General features: G+C 32.7%; 3 protein-coding genes and 1 long non-coding RNA gene across 4 annotated transcripts; 2 read left to right on the forward strand and 2 right to left on the reverse strand.

Annotated features, from left to right (window-relative positions):
- Positions 1–2267: 2267 nt before the first annotated feature.
- On the reverse strand, positions 2268–3393 carry LOC108853089 (uncharacterized). The gene is made up of 4 exons (XR_008937254.1): positions 3161–3393; positions 3034–3067; positions 2821–2908; positions 2268–2702 (listed from the first exon to the last, which is right to left on the reverse strand). It is a non-coding gene; the product is annotated as an uncharacterized LOC108853089 (long non-coding RNA).
- A 218-nt stretch (positions 3394–3611) lies between these two features.
- LOC108848528 (7-dehydrocholesterol reductase) lies at positions 3612–7153 on the forward strand. Its single transcript, XM_018621917.2, has 13 exons — positions 3612–3821; positions 4166–4388; positions 4463–4518; positions 4603–4705; positions 4823–4888; positions 5239–5352; positions 5466–5592; positions 5754–5854; positions 6194–6319; positions 6409–6473; positions 6558–6639; positions 6731–6813; positions 6901–7153. The coding sequence occupies exons 1-13, from the start codon at positions 3736–3738 to the stop codon at positions 6965–6967; spliced, it is 1299 nt and encodes a 432-aa protein (XP_018477419.1). The 5' UTR covers positions 3612–3735; the 3' UTR covers positions 6968–7153.
- Positions 7154–9604: 2451 nt separating this feature from the next.
- Positions 9605–11606, forward strand: LOC130499224 (scarecrow-like protein 3). Its single transcript, XM_056993267.1, has 2 exons — positions 9605–9764; positions 10031–11606. The coding sequence occupies exon 2, from the start codon at positions 10131–10133 to the stop codon at positions 11439–11441; it is 1311 nt and encodes a 436-aa protein (XP_056849247.1). The 5' UTR covers positions 9605–9764; positions 10031–10130; the 3' UTR covers positions 11442–11606.
- A 460-nt stretch (positions 11607–12066) lies between these two features.
- LOC108853672 (F-box/kelch-repeat protein At5g39560-like) lies at positions 12067–13291 on the reverse strand. The gene has a single exon (XM_018627088.2). The coding sequence runs from the start codon at positions 13289–13291 to the stop codon at positions 12200–12202; it is 1092 nt and encodes a 363-aa protein (XP_018482590.2). The 3' UTR covers positions 12067–12199.
- Positions 13292–16423: the final 3132 nt, after the last annotated feature.

The raw sequence follows: 16423 nt of genomic DNA on the forward strand, positions 1-16423 counted from the left end.
GGGGCGGGGCTGGTCTTATTATTTTCAGCTGCGGATCAAGCGGGTCGGATTTTTGAATCAAAAAATGATTCGACCGCAGCGGGGCGGGGCGGGTCGGGGCGGGTCGACCCGCAAACCCAGCACTATTTGTGAATAGCAGCTAAAACAACTTGGACTTTAATTTGTCTTCTTTGATTTGATTCACGAGAATCATCTGAAGATACAAATTACACTAAAACCCCCAAACAATAAACACTAAAATACAATATTTTCTCAATTTTTATAAAACAAATAAAAATTTAATCCTTGATTTTATATTTATTTTATATATATTATTATATTTATTTTATTTACATTTAATTTTATTATTTTATTTTAGTTTTTGTGAATTTTCTGAAGTTTTGGGATTTTATGATTTATTTAAGCTTTTTATTAATATTTTTATATTTTATGTATTTTATATTTATTTTATTAATAAAATAATCATTTTGTGGTTTTTTGTGATTTTTTATGATTTTTTATGATTTGTTTTCAATATTTTATGAATTTTTATATTTTTTACTAAAAGTATTTTTTAAAAATATATTTAAAAAAAAACGACACTTCATCGTTTTTGAACAGTGTCGGTTACCGTTTGACTTGTTGTACAAATAACCCAGATTAGAAGTTTAATATGCTAAATTTATCAAATTGAGTGTTTAAAATGATAATGCCATAATCTTAGGGTTTAAAGAGTAAATGACTGCGACTTTGAAACTTTTTTAATGCGATTTTCCATTTATTTTTAAACTTAACTGAATATATTTTGATTTTAGCTTATTTTTCATATGCTAAATGTGATCTTTGTTTTGTTTGGATGTGTGTATCTATATCTATATTATTAAAACTAAAGTACAAATTAGGTTTGTTTGGAAACATGGATAGTATTTTAAATTTAAAAAAAGTTTGTTTAGAAACATAGATAACAATTTAAAAAATGTATATTTGGAAACATGGATAGCATTTAAAAAAAAAAGTTTGTTTGGAAACACTAATAACAGTTAAATGAAGGTTTGTTCAAAAATATAGATAGTAATTTTTTTTTAAAAAATATGTTTGTTTGGAAACATGGATAACAATATATTAATAAAAATAGTGAGTTTATGTTAAAAAATTTGGAAATTCATGATACTACGAGAAACCATCTATTTGGGTATGCTTTAAAATATGCAAAAATGAATCAAATTAATTAAAAATATTTTGTCTAAAATAATCTTAAAACAAAATTTAAACTTTATATACATATTACAAATAAAAATAATAATTTAAATTTGATTTATATCAGAAATTGACTCAAAAATATACATATATTCAAAAATTGATTTTTTACTAAAATATTTTTCAATAACCATTATAAAAACTGTTTTCAATATATATATAAGAAAAATACAATACAAAGCCTAATTTCATATACCAACTTAAATTAGGATTTTTATATTTTACATTAAGTTTTTAAAATATAATATATGTGATTATTTATATGATGGTATGTATAAAATATTATTACTTATATGATGGTATGCATAAAATATGATTAATTATATGATGACACATATATGATATATAATAGTGACTAGGGATGGGTGTTCGGGTTCTCATACGGGTTTCATTCGGGTCTGTTTGAGTTTCGGCTTCCCGGGTCAAAAATTTCAGTCTCATTCGGGTATTTCTAAATTTCGGTTCGGATTTGATTCGGATCTTTGCGGGTTTAGTTTAGATTTGGATAACCCCTTTAAATTATTTTAACATTTTAAAAATTCATTGTATACTTTAATTTTCTCAACATCTATAATCAAAATAAAATATTACATATAAATTTGAATAGCATATGCCAGAATACCTAAACTTAACATATAAATTGATTTGATATAAATATTTGAATATAAAAATAAATAATTTTCAAGTAGTTTTTGTGTTTTGAATATACTCTTACTATTTTAAATATTTATTGTTGACTATTTATATATATTTTCAAGTATTTAAACCAACTTAAAATATCTTATATATTTTGGATGTTTTTATATCAATTAAATCTAAAGATAATTGATATATTTATAAGTATATAAATCTCTTTAAGATACATTCATGTATTCGAAATACTTCGGTTCAGATTTGATTCAGTTTTGGTTCTCTAAACACCAACATTTTGAATAATTAAGATATTTATGTTTAGATTTGGGTTTGATACTATTTTTTGGATTGGGATCGGTTCGGTTCTTCGGATTCAGATTTTTTGCCCAACCCTAATATTAACATGAAAACAAATAGTAACATATTTTTGAAAAATATAGTTACTAGAACAATCAAACAAATAAATAAGAAGTAAAGATCACTAATACATTTCTTTTTTTAGACCCACACATTATAATTTAAAAGTCCGGTCCATTAAAACCCAACGATTTCACTTGCTCAAGGCTTTTATCTCTAGTCTATATTTCGTTAGGCTTGTGTCAACCACTTCAACAAAACTATAAATGATATGATGCGAGTGATGAGGGTGAGAGAGAGCAAGAGAAATGCGCGAGCTTCGCTGCTGCATAAGTGCCTCCATGGAACTATCTATAAGAACCGAAATGTCTTGGATCATATTCATATCACGTGTATCAACCAATCGGAACTCATACAAGGAATCTCTTGTTTCAGATTACAAATGTAACAAAAGCACAAGTTTGGTCTGGTCACCTCTGAAACGGATAAAACAAACTGTAACTATAAAGTTTCTCTCTAAGCTCATCAGGTGTGGATGGACAAATATGAGAATAAAAAACACTAGTAACGTCAAGTAAAAAAAAAGTAATGTACCATGTGGACAGAGATGAAGATGAAAGCATGATCTCTAGCAACCAGCAGCTGGAATCTCAACCTCAACTACCATCCATCAGGAGGCACACTGGCTCGGAGTTTGAACACAAAGAAAACAAAGAAGAAAACATCACAGCAATAGAACACAGTTACTATTTACCTTGGTGGAGCGCAAATTATCAAGACAAGATCTATGCATGTACTTCTCAGTACCTTTACAACTTACATGGATCAATCAGACCTTCCCCTGCAATCATACACACACACAACAAACAAAGTCTTCTCAAATTTCATAGTATACCTCACTTGTTTTAAGATCAAGAAAGCGATATTATTATACCTCCAACATCAAGGAAAATTCGAGACTGAAGTTGATTGCTCTATAGCAACGAGATGTGTAGATTCTTCGTCGTCGTCACTCTCAACTATTCCTGAAAACTATAGCTGCAAGTTCAGAGTGGTTGAGAATTGATTTTGTTCATCACAATAGTGTTGAATACAGAGACGAAGATCTTTGAGCTTTGAGAGAGAGTGAAGCTCTGGTTCAGGTTTTAGAAATTGATTTGAGCCATTATTTTCTAAACCGATATTAATTTAAGAATTTCATTTGGGTATTTAAGTCGGTTTGGTTCGGTTCGATTTGAAATCTAAAAATCTAAATCTAATCTGGTTTAGAAGTTTTGGTCCCGGCCTAATAAAACGTACGAGGGTCAAGTGGAATCTTAAGAAGAAAAAAAAAAACATTTGAAGAGGAAATGACACGTGGATTATTTTAACAACATTTTTCTCCATCACTCACTGTGTTGGTGTTGAGTTGTTGATCTCGTCTCTCTCTCTCCATCGTTAACTTCGCACAAGTCGTTGCGTTAAGTCAACACAGATCAGATTCAAACGAGAGAGGAGAAGAAGAAGAAGATGGCGGCGACTGTGCACTCTCCGATCGTGACGTACGCATCGATGCTATCGCTACTCGCTTTCTGTCCACCTTTCGTTATTCTCCTGTAAAAGCTCTCATCCTTTTTCCATACTTATCAGATCACTGTTCATCGTCTCCTTAGTTCGTAGCTTAGATCTTCAAATCGTGTTCTAGTTAAACAGTATTCGATCGATTCAAAATCTGGTGAATGTGTTTCAGATTTTTAAAATACATTATTGTTGACTGAGATTGTGATCTTCAAGATTAAACAGCGAGTGTAGATTTATTGGTCCATACAATGTTCTTTTGTTTACTAATAAATTTTATTGGTGGCCATTTTTATTTTTAAATTACTTTTTATCATCGTAGTGTTGTGTTTGACTTAGAGTAGACTCCATGTTTTTCTTTTGAATTTTCTTGATAATGCAGATGGTACACGATGGTTCATCAGGATGGTTCAGTTATCCAGACGTGTAGCTTCTTGTGGGAGAATGGAGTTCAGGGGCTCATCAACATATGGCCAAGACCCACTGCCATCGCTTGGAAGATCATCTTTTGCTACGGAGCATTTGAGGCTGCTCTTCAGCTTCTTCTTCCTGGTAAAAGAGTTGAAGGTCCGATTTCTCCTACGGGGAACCGACCGGTTTACAAGGTATTTACAAATAAAAGATGTATTTGGGTTGTGTGTGTGCTGTGCAAATAAAATATAACTCTTGTTTCTTGCAGGCCAATGGTATGGCTGCTTATTTTGTGACACTAGCCACCTATCTTGGTCTTTGGTGGTAAGCAAAGTTCATGAAATGTTTACAAGGTGTCTTTGGTTTGGTTTAAGTGTATGATTGACTTCTTTTTTTTTTGCTATTCAGGTTTGGGATATTCAACCCTGCAATTGTCTATGATCATTTGGGTGAAATATTTTCGGCGCTGATATTCGGAAGCCTCGTGTTCTGTGTTTTGTTATACGTAAAGGTAAGTGTATCTATGTATGTCATGTCATGAATGGTGTGTTGCTTTTCTTTTTAGTGTCTACTGATGTGGAGTTTGGCTTTTTATGTTTCTAAAACTTGTGTTTTTGTCTTGTACTAGGGTCATGTTGCGCCTTCATCAAGTGATTCTGGTTCATGTGGTAACCTGATTATCGACTTCTATTGGGTGAGTTATCTCTGCTGATTGAATTCTCATTCTTCTTAAATTACTGGTTGGGGTTTTACCTAAAAGAACTAACTTCTCGGCAATGTTAGCCATCTCCTCATGAATTTCTTGCTTCTTTGGTAGATATGCGGAGGTCAAGTTTTCGTAAAATTCCCACAGTTAGTCAGTGTCCTCTTAGGAACACTTAATTCATTTAATACTCACAGACTAGTGGTGAAGGAAAAGAATTAAAGTATTTAATGGTTATTAATCATAGTTGTGACTGTATCTCACTCTGTTAGATTATCACTAACACGTTCCAGTTTGCGGCATTCTTATTCTCACTGTTTTCTTTCCGTCCTGATTTGCAGGGCATGGAGTTGTATCCTCGAATTGGTAAAAACTTCGACATCAAGGTTTTTACTAATTGCAGATTTGGTATGATGTCTTGGGCTGTTCTTGCCGTCACGTACTGCATTAAACAGGTACTTTCTAGATATATTTTCACATTCTTACGATATAACCTGGAGGTTTCTTTGAGTCTTTGTTTTATGCGAGAGTCTTACATCTTCCAATTTGTGGTTACTTCTTAAATCAGTATGAAATAAACGGGAAAGTATCTGATTCAATGTTGGTCAACACCATCCTGATGCTGGTGTATGTCACGAAATTTTTCTGGTGGGAAGCGGGTTACTGGAACACCATGGACATCGCACATGACCGAGGTATGCTTCTGGTACATATATATGAAAATTACATCATCATCAACAAAAGTTGCTTCATTATTTGGCAATAATTTCCTTATGAAGTATGTTTATGTGGCTAATGCAGCAGCATATGATTCAAATTATTATTTTCCATGTTTATTTTTATTTTTAACTTTCAGCTGGATTCTATATTTGCTGGGGTTGTCTGGTGTGGGTGCCTTCTATTTATACATCTCCAGGAATGTACCTTGTGAACCACCCCGTCCAACTTGGAACTCAGGTGCAAAAAAAAATTTATAACTGAATAAAGAGAATGAGATACATGAGAACTACCCTTGTGTGTTCACCAAATGAAAAACCTTAAAGATACAACAAGAATGGTTAAAGCTAAATGTGACAGTACCAGAATCCGGGTCTTCTAAAGTATCCTTACATTAGAAACAACAGAGTTATAGTATCAAATGTTTAACATATGTTTGAATCATTGCACAGTATGGCTCATGATTCTACTCGTCAGATATCAGTCTATGTAGTAGCACAAGTCCGTTCATGAAAACATGAGACACTTATGTCTATTTCTATCTCTTAAGACTTTATATTATCCTTCCTTTGTCTGCAGTTGGCAATATACATTTTGGTGGCGGGGTGTCTTTGCATTTACATAAACTATGACTGCGATAGACAAAGGCAAGAGTTCAGGAGGACAAACGGGAAATGCTCGGTTTGGGGCAAAGCCCCATCAAAGGTAATGATCACAAAACACTCAGTGAAGTTAGCTTATTCCTTTTTGAATTTGAGACATTCCGTGTATGAACGTCTCATGGTTTGTTGCAGATTGTAGCGACATATACGACAACAGCTGGTGAAACTAAAACCAGTCTACTCTTAACCTCTGGATGGTGAGTTTATTCCACTTTTATGCCATTACAACAATTAGTTTTACATGTTTCTCATCACAACAACATGGGTTTTTGATGGTGCAGGTGGGGATTGGCTCGTCATTTCCATTATGTTCCTGAGATCTCAAGTGCTTTCTTCTGGACCGTACCGGCTCTCTTTGACAACGTAAATTCATTCTCCATCTCTTTGGTTTGTTATAAGCTTTTTGTTGCAAGCGCTGCATTTAAAGACATAAATAAATATTTGTTTGGTCCAGTTCTTGCCTTATTTCTACGTCATATTCCTCACCATTCTTCTCTTTGATCGAGCCAAGAGAGACGATGACCGATGCCGATCAAAGTAAGTCACCAAATCTGAATGAGTATTAACCCCATTAACACATTCTCTTTGTTCTTACTTTGGGTTTGTTGCTTCTTTTTGGTAAAGGTATGGAAAGTACTGGAAGCTCTACTGCGAGAAAGTCAAATACAGGATCATTCCGGGAATTTATTAATGTTATTAAAGTATGTGTTCTCTTCTTCTCTACTTTGTTTCGTTAAATCGAACGCTGGGACTATCCAATGACCAAAAATTGAAGAAAGGGCAAATTGATGCGTTTAGACATTTTTTTGCTGATTTGTAAGCTACATTTGAATTTCAAGTTATGGGTTTTGATATATTTTATAAGATTTAGCCTAAAGTTTGTAATTTTACTACTATATTAGACCGTTTTAATGCATATAATAATAAATAATAAAATATTAACTATACTATTGTGTGACAGCATCTATTTCTACCCCTATTGACAATCTTGACCAATACTCTGTTATCTCAGTCCCAAAGATTTTATGATATTTGTCACTGCAGTTATGTGGCAGACCTCTCCCAACTAATTTTGACAACTCATGTAATTGATGTTTGAATCCACGCAATTCTAGTTGTAACACAGTTTAACCAAATGGCGATTTATATTTGAATATTAAGAGATCTTATCTTACAAGTTCAAACTCTTGAAATACCATTCTCTAACCTTTTTTTTTATTTTTTGAAAATGCCATTCTTTAACTTACAGTTTAATTTATATTACATCTCTTACTACAAACTATAAAGTCTACTGTTTTGTTATGCATGTATTTTCACTTTATACCGTTTTACTATTCCTTATATCATGTTCCATAGTAAAAGTATTTCATTATTTTATAGAGAATCTTTGGTCGGTCAATGATCTTAATTTAAAATGTGATTATGCTCTCACACAGTAAAAACAAATAGAGAGAGAAATAGGAGAAAAGGACAAAAGGTGGGCATTTAAAAGTAATGAAAAGACAATGAACATTTAAAGAGGACAGACAAATCCACACCCAAATCCACACCCAACCTTCAGCCTCATCTCAAATTCATAAATATAAATATTTATCTTTCAACAAAACAACAAAAACAAAAGAGATGGTTTTTGGGTTATGTTTTGTCTTTGTTAGGGCGTGTTTGGACGTTTCTTTCTTCTCAGAATCATGCTTTACCGAAACAGCCTTTTCTTTTAACAAAACTAAATAAACTTTTTAATTAGAAAATAATAATATTCCAAATCCACCTCATGTCTAGACAAAACTCCATAAAAGTGGAGGTTCCAATCTCGAATACAGACATATATGTTGTGTCGGTATATGCATTTATAATAAGATAACTCCAAAAGGTATAATGACAAGTGAGGGTATTCATTGAACTTCTGGTTTTCTAGTTTCTCTAATTCAAGAATCATCATCTAAAACGAAGAAATTAATTTCAAGATAATTACATATATAGGATTTTTTTGGTTTAATTATAAGGAGAAATTGCCAAAAATATCATTTTCGTAGTACCATTTTTTATGTTTACACTAACCACTTTTACCACTACTTTTAATGAAGGGTCTAGATTTAAAGGTTTAGGATTTAGGGTTTAGATTTGATGTTTTAGGGTTTAAGGTATATAGTTTAGGGTTTAGAGTTTAAGATTTACGGTTTAGAGTTAAGGATTTAAGGTTTATAGTTTAGACTTTAGGGTTTAGGGTTTAGGATATTGAATTTAGGGTATATAGTTTAGGGTTTAGGGTTTAGAGTTGAAGATTTTGGGTTTAGGGTTTAGAATTGGAAGTTTAGGAATTAGAATTTGGGATTAGAATTTTGAAAAACATATAAAAACAAAGATATAAGAGTCTTTACCATTTTAATAAATAAGGTATTATTGAAAATGTGTCTTTAGTGATGGTAAAGATGAATAATGGTACCTTGAAAGTGGTATTTTTGAAAATTCCCCAATTATAAGCTATGTTACATGGATATGGAAGCAGATACATGAAAGCGGAACACAGATACACGGAAACGGAAACGTATAGAACCGAAGCGAACGTATTAGAAACGTATATCCAATTTTTTTATAAAAACTAGGACTAAAAGTTATATGATTTAAATTTAAAATAAATAATTTATTTATTTATACTAATTTTGAAATGATTTCATATTAATTTTGAAAATACACATAGAATAAATTAAAATAAATTATTATATTAATTATTTTTAGTACTTCATAAATAATTGACAATATATTTTAATATATGCTATGTCTTTAATAAAAATCTTAATACGTAAAGATAATCATAATTTATAATATTAGTTCTAATATTTATATATTCTATTCTCTCTATTTTATTACTATTAAATTTTAGATTTATATAAATTAAAACTATGATTTTTTATTGATTTATAACATTGTGTTTTAAAAAATGAAAACGTGATTCCAAAACAAAATCATAAGTTTCCAACGTATTTTTTAAAAAAATATTATAAAAGTGTTTTGAAAACGATATTGTGTAATCTGCTTCGAAGCAGATGTCCGATGAAGCTTCCATACAACCTAAATTACAAGTAAGATTTCTTTTGTAACATAGTCGGTGCAACATTAGTAAAATAAATGCAATTAAAATATGTGTGAACGTAACAAACTACCATAGTTTAACGATGAAGTTGAACATTTGACCACTTTTAATTAATTCCTTAAAAGGGAATGAAAGAAAAGACAAAGAGGAAGAAGACAAAACCGACTATCACGCATTGTCTGGTACGTAGAGCCAAAAGGGACAATGCCCTCTATTTTTACTTTTTAGTGTTTTTTTAGTTTCAATCCTTTCCCCCAAACTACAACAGTCCACACGTTATACTCACAAGATAACCACTGGAGACTTCTCTCCTCTTCTTACACACAGCTACATAGATAGAACCCAAAAAAAATAAAAGAAACCTTCAAACTATTTCTTTCCTCTGATGCAAATTCCAGTAAGATTTTTTCCTTTTTAGGTTAATTTTTTTTCTGGTTTGTTCTTTTATCATTGCTAGTTTCTTTCTTGTTCTTGTTTATAAAAAAAAAAAAAATTGCTTACAGTTTTCAATCAGGTGTTGTTGTCTTTCTTCTTCTGTCTTTGAATCAGTCTTTGGTTTTAGAAGTATTGTACTTTCTCCTCCATCCAAAGAACTTAAAACCCTAATTCCTCTGTTTTTTACTCTGTTCTTTAACTATTTTTTTCACCATTGTTAAACTGCAGATTCTCTGGATTTAAAGAGATTCTGAATCTTGGGGTTTCTGGTTGTGGGTTCTCTCAAAGTCCCAGTCTTTCCTTAAAAAGGATTTTGATCTTTTGTTCAATGGTGACTATGTTTCAAGAAGACAATGGAACATCCTCTGTAGCTTCATCACCACTTCAAGTCTTCTCAACCATGTCACTCACAAGACCAACTCTCATCCCTTCTCCCTCCTCACCGTTCAAAGACCTCAAACCAGAGGAGCGTGGTCTCTACTTGATCCACCTCCTGCTAACTTGCGCCAACCACGTGGCCTCAGGCAGCCTCCAAAACGCAAACGCGGCTCTCGAGCAGCTCTGCCTTCTCTCTTCCCCTGACGGCGACACCATGCAGCGAGTAGCAGCTTATTTCACCGAAGCCCTCGCCAACAGAATCCTCAAGTCGTGGCCTGGTCTCTACAAGGCCCTTAACGCAACTCAGACAAATAATGTCTCAGAGGAGGTTCATGTCAGGAGGCTCTTCTTTGATATGTTTCCTATACTCAAAGTATCTTACCTGCTCACTAACCGAGCTATACTCGAGGCTATGGAAGGTGAGAAGATGGTTCATGTGATTGATCTCCATGCTTCGGAGCCAGCTCAATGGCTCGCTTTGATTCAAGCTTTTAACTCTAGGCCTGAAGGTCCACCGCATTTGAGGATCACTGGTGTTCATCACCACAAGGAAGTGCTTGATCAAATGGCTCATACCCTCATCGAGGAAGCAGAAAAACTAGATATCCCGTTTCAGTTTAATCCCGTTGTGAGTGGTTTAGAGTGCTTAAACGTAGAGCAGTTGCGTGTTAAGACAGGAGAGGCCTTGGCCGTCAGCTCGGTTCTTCAGCTGCATAACTTCTTGGCCACTGATAACAGTGGACACAGCCCGAGTGGTGACTCGGCCTCATCTTTGCCTCTTTCTAATTCAGGAAAGATCGATAGATTCCTCAATGCTATTTGGGGTTTGTCTCCAAAGATCATGGTGGTCACTGAGCAAGACTCGGACCACAACGGCTCCACGGTTATGGAGAGACTGTTGGAATCACTCTACACCTACGCAGCTCTGTTTGATTGCTTGGAGACAAAAGTTCCAAGAACGTCTCAAGACAGGATGAAAGTGGAGAAGATGCTTTTCGGAGAGGAGATCAAGAACATCATAGCGTGTGAGGGATGTGAGAGGAGAGAAAGACATGAGAAGCTAGAAAAATGGAGTCAGAGGATTGATTTGGCTGGTTTTGGGAATGTTCCTCTTAGCTATTATGGGATGTTGCAGGGTAGGAGGTTGCTTCAAGGGTATGGTTTTGATGGGTATAGGATCAAAGAAGAGAGTGGGTGTGCAGTTATTTGCTGGCAAGATAGACCTCTATACTCGGTTTCAGCTTGGAGATGCAGGAAGTGAATGATATAAAACTCTTGCGACTTGTGTATTCTCTTTTTTTTTTTTTAATGAGCAAGAGACACAATCTTACTTGTCTCTTGACTGTGACTTTCTGTCTCTTTTTTTTTTTCCTTGTTTTAGCAAATGCTTCTTGCTGCCTTGTGCATATAAAATGCCTTTTGAGTTTCCAGCACTGTATTTGTTTGTTGGTTCAGTTTGGTTTGAATAACTAAACGTATGGTTGGTTAAAGTTCTTCAATAGTTTCCCTCAAGGGGCTCAACGTATAAGATACTATTTACACCAATAAGACTAAGGATTTGTATCCTAATCTTTCCCACTCAATGATTCTAAGTACATGATGCCAATACTTATCACCTAACCATGTCTGCGTCTAAGAAAAACTAATATAATAGAAACAATTCATTTATCATGAGTGAGTTAGTAGTAAAGTTTTACTAGAGACTATAAATGAACATAGTAATGTGCAAGATGGAGATTTCATTGGTGTGACGGGCAGTGGCGGAGGACAACACAATTCATTTATCATGAGTGAGCTAGAGATATGTTAACAACTAAACAACTAAAAGAAGACAACACAATGACTAATGTTTTAGCAAAACAGAACCAATAATAATCAATGCGTTTATAATTAATTAAAAGCTTATGATAATGTCACTTCACTTGTAAGTGAAAACAAAGGGATGAATACTCTCTCAAAGAAAAAAAACGAGCATGTTCAAAGCAACAGATAAAAAACTCATACCGTCTCTGAGAGACATCAAACGGACGCAGCAAAACATTCAAACCATTCATGTGATTCGACAGGGAAGGTAAGCACATCAACACACTCAACATTGCCCCACACCTCACGTCCATTGCATCTTGATTTTAAAGAAATCTTGGCATACCAAATTTTGTTGTGTTTTATACGAGAATTGGGATACGGATCCCACATAACTAAGAGTTGGCCACCACAACCAACCAGAGCAAAATGAGACCCTTTTTTTAAACCTCTTGTAGAAAGCTTTTCCAAACCCTTAATCTCTCTCCACTCTCTACCCTCAATACCAAAGCCACACCACATTAAAACCCCCGTGTCAGTGCAACAGTATACTACATTCCCCATCTCACACAAAGCAAGTATGGAATCTGATATGGAACTCGATTTCTCTCTTACAAGTTTCCATGTACCATTTTTCGGCTCGTAAGTGTAGTCCTTGTCAACTGTCTCTACGTATATTTTTCCTTGGAGCGCATAAACTATATAATCGTAGTACTCACTTAAATGATTAAGTAACACGCCTTCATCAGCGCCAGGACCCGGCAAGGCTGACCAAGACTGACTTTTGATGTCAAATACGTCAATCCAGTTGGCATTGTACTTGTCAATGTTGCAACCTCCCATCACATATATTTTCTCATCGAGTAAAACTGTGTTTGCATACCTTCTAGCCATGGTCATGTTAGAGGCATCACGCCAAGTGTGACTCCGACAATCAAAGATCCGAACCGAGGAAGATTCCTTATTGTAGGATCCATAGGTTATGTAGATTTCCGGACCAACCGTTCCCATGTGATTTAGATCGGCAGAAGAGGAAGGTATAGGAACAATCGAAAATCCACTCGAGTCCCGCTTAAACCCAATATTAGGTTTGGTCCAAAGGCTAAACCAGCTCGGTTTCCTTCGGTTTTGATTATTAGGTCTGGTCCGAAGGCTAAACCAGCTCGCATATGGATGATCAGGCAACTTTAACAAGATATAGACGCATGTTTCAACGGCTCCTATTTGAGATCGCGTCTTGTAGATCTCCATAGATGATAAGAGCAGGGGCGAAGCCACAGCATGAACTATGGTGGCACAGGCACCCATAAAATTATGAATATAAAAATGTTTAGTATGTAAAACACACAAAATTTCAGCTATATGTGATGGTTAAATGATATTGTGCACCCATAATGTCTCAGGTTCTTTCACCAATATGTCAATTATTTCTTTTAGTATCAATTATGCACCCATTAATAAACCTTTCTGGATTCGCCCCTGGATAAGAGACTGTGGAATCTCTTTGAGACGAGAGAGAGCGATGGGTAGTTCCATCTCGAGACACGGGCAAGAATGTTCTCTGTGATTTCGTCAGGTAGTGATGGAAACTCCCATGGTGGCTCAGGAACCGTATTGTTGTTCTCTTTGGTTTGTTCAACTTCTTCAGAGGTCATGATGATCGGCCGGACGAGAGAATATGATGAATTAGGAATAACTAAACACGTTAGGTATCTTATCATATAAAAGCTTGAATGACAATTATATATTATATGACATGTGTTAAATGACAATTTAAAAAAAAAAACCTAAACCAAAAGAATTTTGAAATTTATAGTTTTCCTTTTTAAGAATGTTCTAAACAAAAAAAAAACTGTAAAAAAAATATATTTAAAGACGAATTTCCTTAAAATTATATTATTTAAAACATTTATTTAGTTATAGTATTTCTTTATATGTATATCCATATAAAAAGTTATTTAATTATATTAATTCTTTTTTCAAACGTGTGTTTAAAATAATTATAGAAAAAAATATTTTAAGTAAAAATTACTTTAAAAAAATATTTACAAAAATATTTTTATAAATATTTAATAATATTTTCCTGTTATAAAAATATTAAACCGAATAGAATTTTATAAAAGTTTCTTATAAGTTTATTTTAATTTTAGTATTCCTTTGTTAATAATATTTTCCTGTTACAAAAATATTAAACCAAATAGAATTTTAAAAAAGTTTCTTATAAGTTTATTTTAATTGTAGTATTCCTTTTTCAAGGTTAAATAAAAAAGTATTGGTTTTGAAATCATTACAAAATCTATATTTTTATTTTAATTGTAGTATATCCTTTGCAAAGAACCTTATTTGCAAGGTCAAATAGAAAATATGGGTTTAAGATAATAATAATAAAATCAGTAGCCATTGGTTTAAGATAACAGATTTCTTTATAAATAAAAATAACTACAAGGTTAGCTTTTCTATATAAAGCTTACTACCTCTGTTCCATAAAATGAGATTTTTTAGAATTTTTCACGTTTATTAAGAATATAATAAATGTTTATAACTTAATTTACTATTTATTTTTTTATACACTTTTCAATAGGTATCCACCAAAAAAGTTTAACCAATTAGAATATTCACATTTAATATTTCTCAAAAGTATACAAAAATATTTTAAAATATATAAAATCTATCTTTGTGGAATAAGAATAAAATTTAGAAAATCTTACTTTCGGAAACGGAGAGAGTAGTTCTCAAAGTTGTTAATTAACATTATCGCAACACATGATAATTATATATTTAAAATTATCAATTTTGTTAAATAAAATTTTTTATTTTAAATATTGAAGTTTTTTTTTCAATCGCAAAACTAACCTATGACGACTTAATTTTAAGTCACCGAGTTTTAATAAAATATTGATATTTCAATTTTTCTCCAGACAACTGAAATGTAAGTCGTCTAGGAAAGTCAAACTTCTGAAATAATCCAGTCAAATGTAAAACTAACCTATGACGACTTATTTTTCAGTCTTCTAGGTTTTTTGAAGATTGTTTTTTAACCAAAAAAGTAGACGACTTATATTTCAGTCGTCTCATAAAACACATTTGAAAGTCAATTGCAAAAATAACATCTGCGTTGACCAGACGACTTATGTTTTAGTCGTCTGGATGACTTAGTTTGTAGTCGTCCGCTTCGATATTTAATAAATTTTCATTTTCTCTCAAACTAAAAATACTTTTTAACATTTTCTTATTAATTCATGTTAAGTAACTTCAAGAATATTAAGTTTTTTGGTTTAGTATCTTATGTGTTAGGTTTTGAATTTGTGTAATGTTTGATCTTTTGTGAATTTTACTAAGTTTTCTTGGTTTTTTAAGAGTGTTAAATAACCTCAAGACATGTAAATTTCATATTTTCAAAATATGTTTTCTCCCTTAGTTTTATTAAATTTGACTAAGTTTTCCAACACAAACTTGTAAAACATGAAATATGCTTTGTCACCAATAACGATTTATTGGAAGAAGGGTTAAATTGCTTCTTAAAATGTTGTATTAATATGAGGCTACCAACATTCTTGTTTATTATGATGAGTAAAAGGCCATTGGAGTTTATTATTGCATATGGGAGATCCAAAAATGAAAAAGGCTATTGAAGTCTATTATTTCATTGATTTGTAAATGTGTAAACACATTGTTAGCACATATATTATATCTTGGGAAACAATATTACTGATTTTACAAAAAAAAAAATCACAACTAAAAGAGTACACATACAAATCACAAAATAGACCACAAACAAAACTATAATAGATCATTCATCTACAAAGACAAGCTTGGACTCCACTTGATATGAAAGAAGACAGTGTCAGAAAACTTTCAGGAAGTCCAGAAAACTTCCAGGAAATCCAGACAACTTCCAAACGACTTACAGAAAGTCCAGACGACTTCGAGACGACTAACAGGTAAGTCGTCGAGACGACTAACAGGTAAATAGTCCCAGAAGTCTTCCAGATCTAAAAAACCTGCATATCAAACCCAAATCTGAAAAACCTGCATATCAAAAAACATTCAAATGGTTTAAAACACACATAAAATGAGTGGAAGGTTAGATATATATACTTTTATAGAACACACAACGTACATATCCAAATGGAAAATGAGAACCATCGGATTAAAAATCTGCAAAAAAACATAGATTAGTGAGAAAAACATGAGACAAAACTGAAAAATTCATATAAAGTTTGGTATAAGATTAGATAAATTTACCTTTATAAAACATACAAAAATACATATCTAAAATTAACAGATTTAACTTTAAATGAGTGGAAGATGAGAACTATATGATGAAAAACCTGTAAAACAAGATAAATTAGTGAGAAAGACATGAGACAAAAACAATAAATTAATATAAAGTTTGGTATTTATAAGTTCAAAGAGATTATAGAGAGGTTGGAGAGTTCT

This window comes from Raphanus sativus, chromosome 8 (assembly GCF_000801105.2).
Source record: "Raphanus sativus cultivar WK10039 chromosome 8, ASM80110v3, whole genome shotgun sequence".
NCBI classification, from domain to species: domain Eukaryota; kingdom Viridiplantae; phylum Streptophyta; class Magnoliopsida; order Brassicales; family Brassicaceae; genus Raphanus; species Raphanus sativus.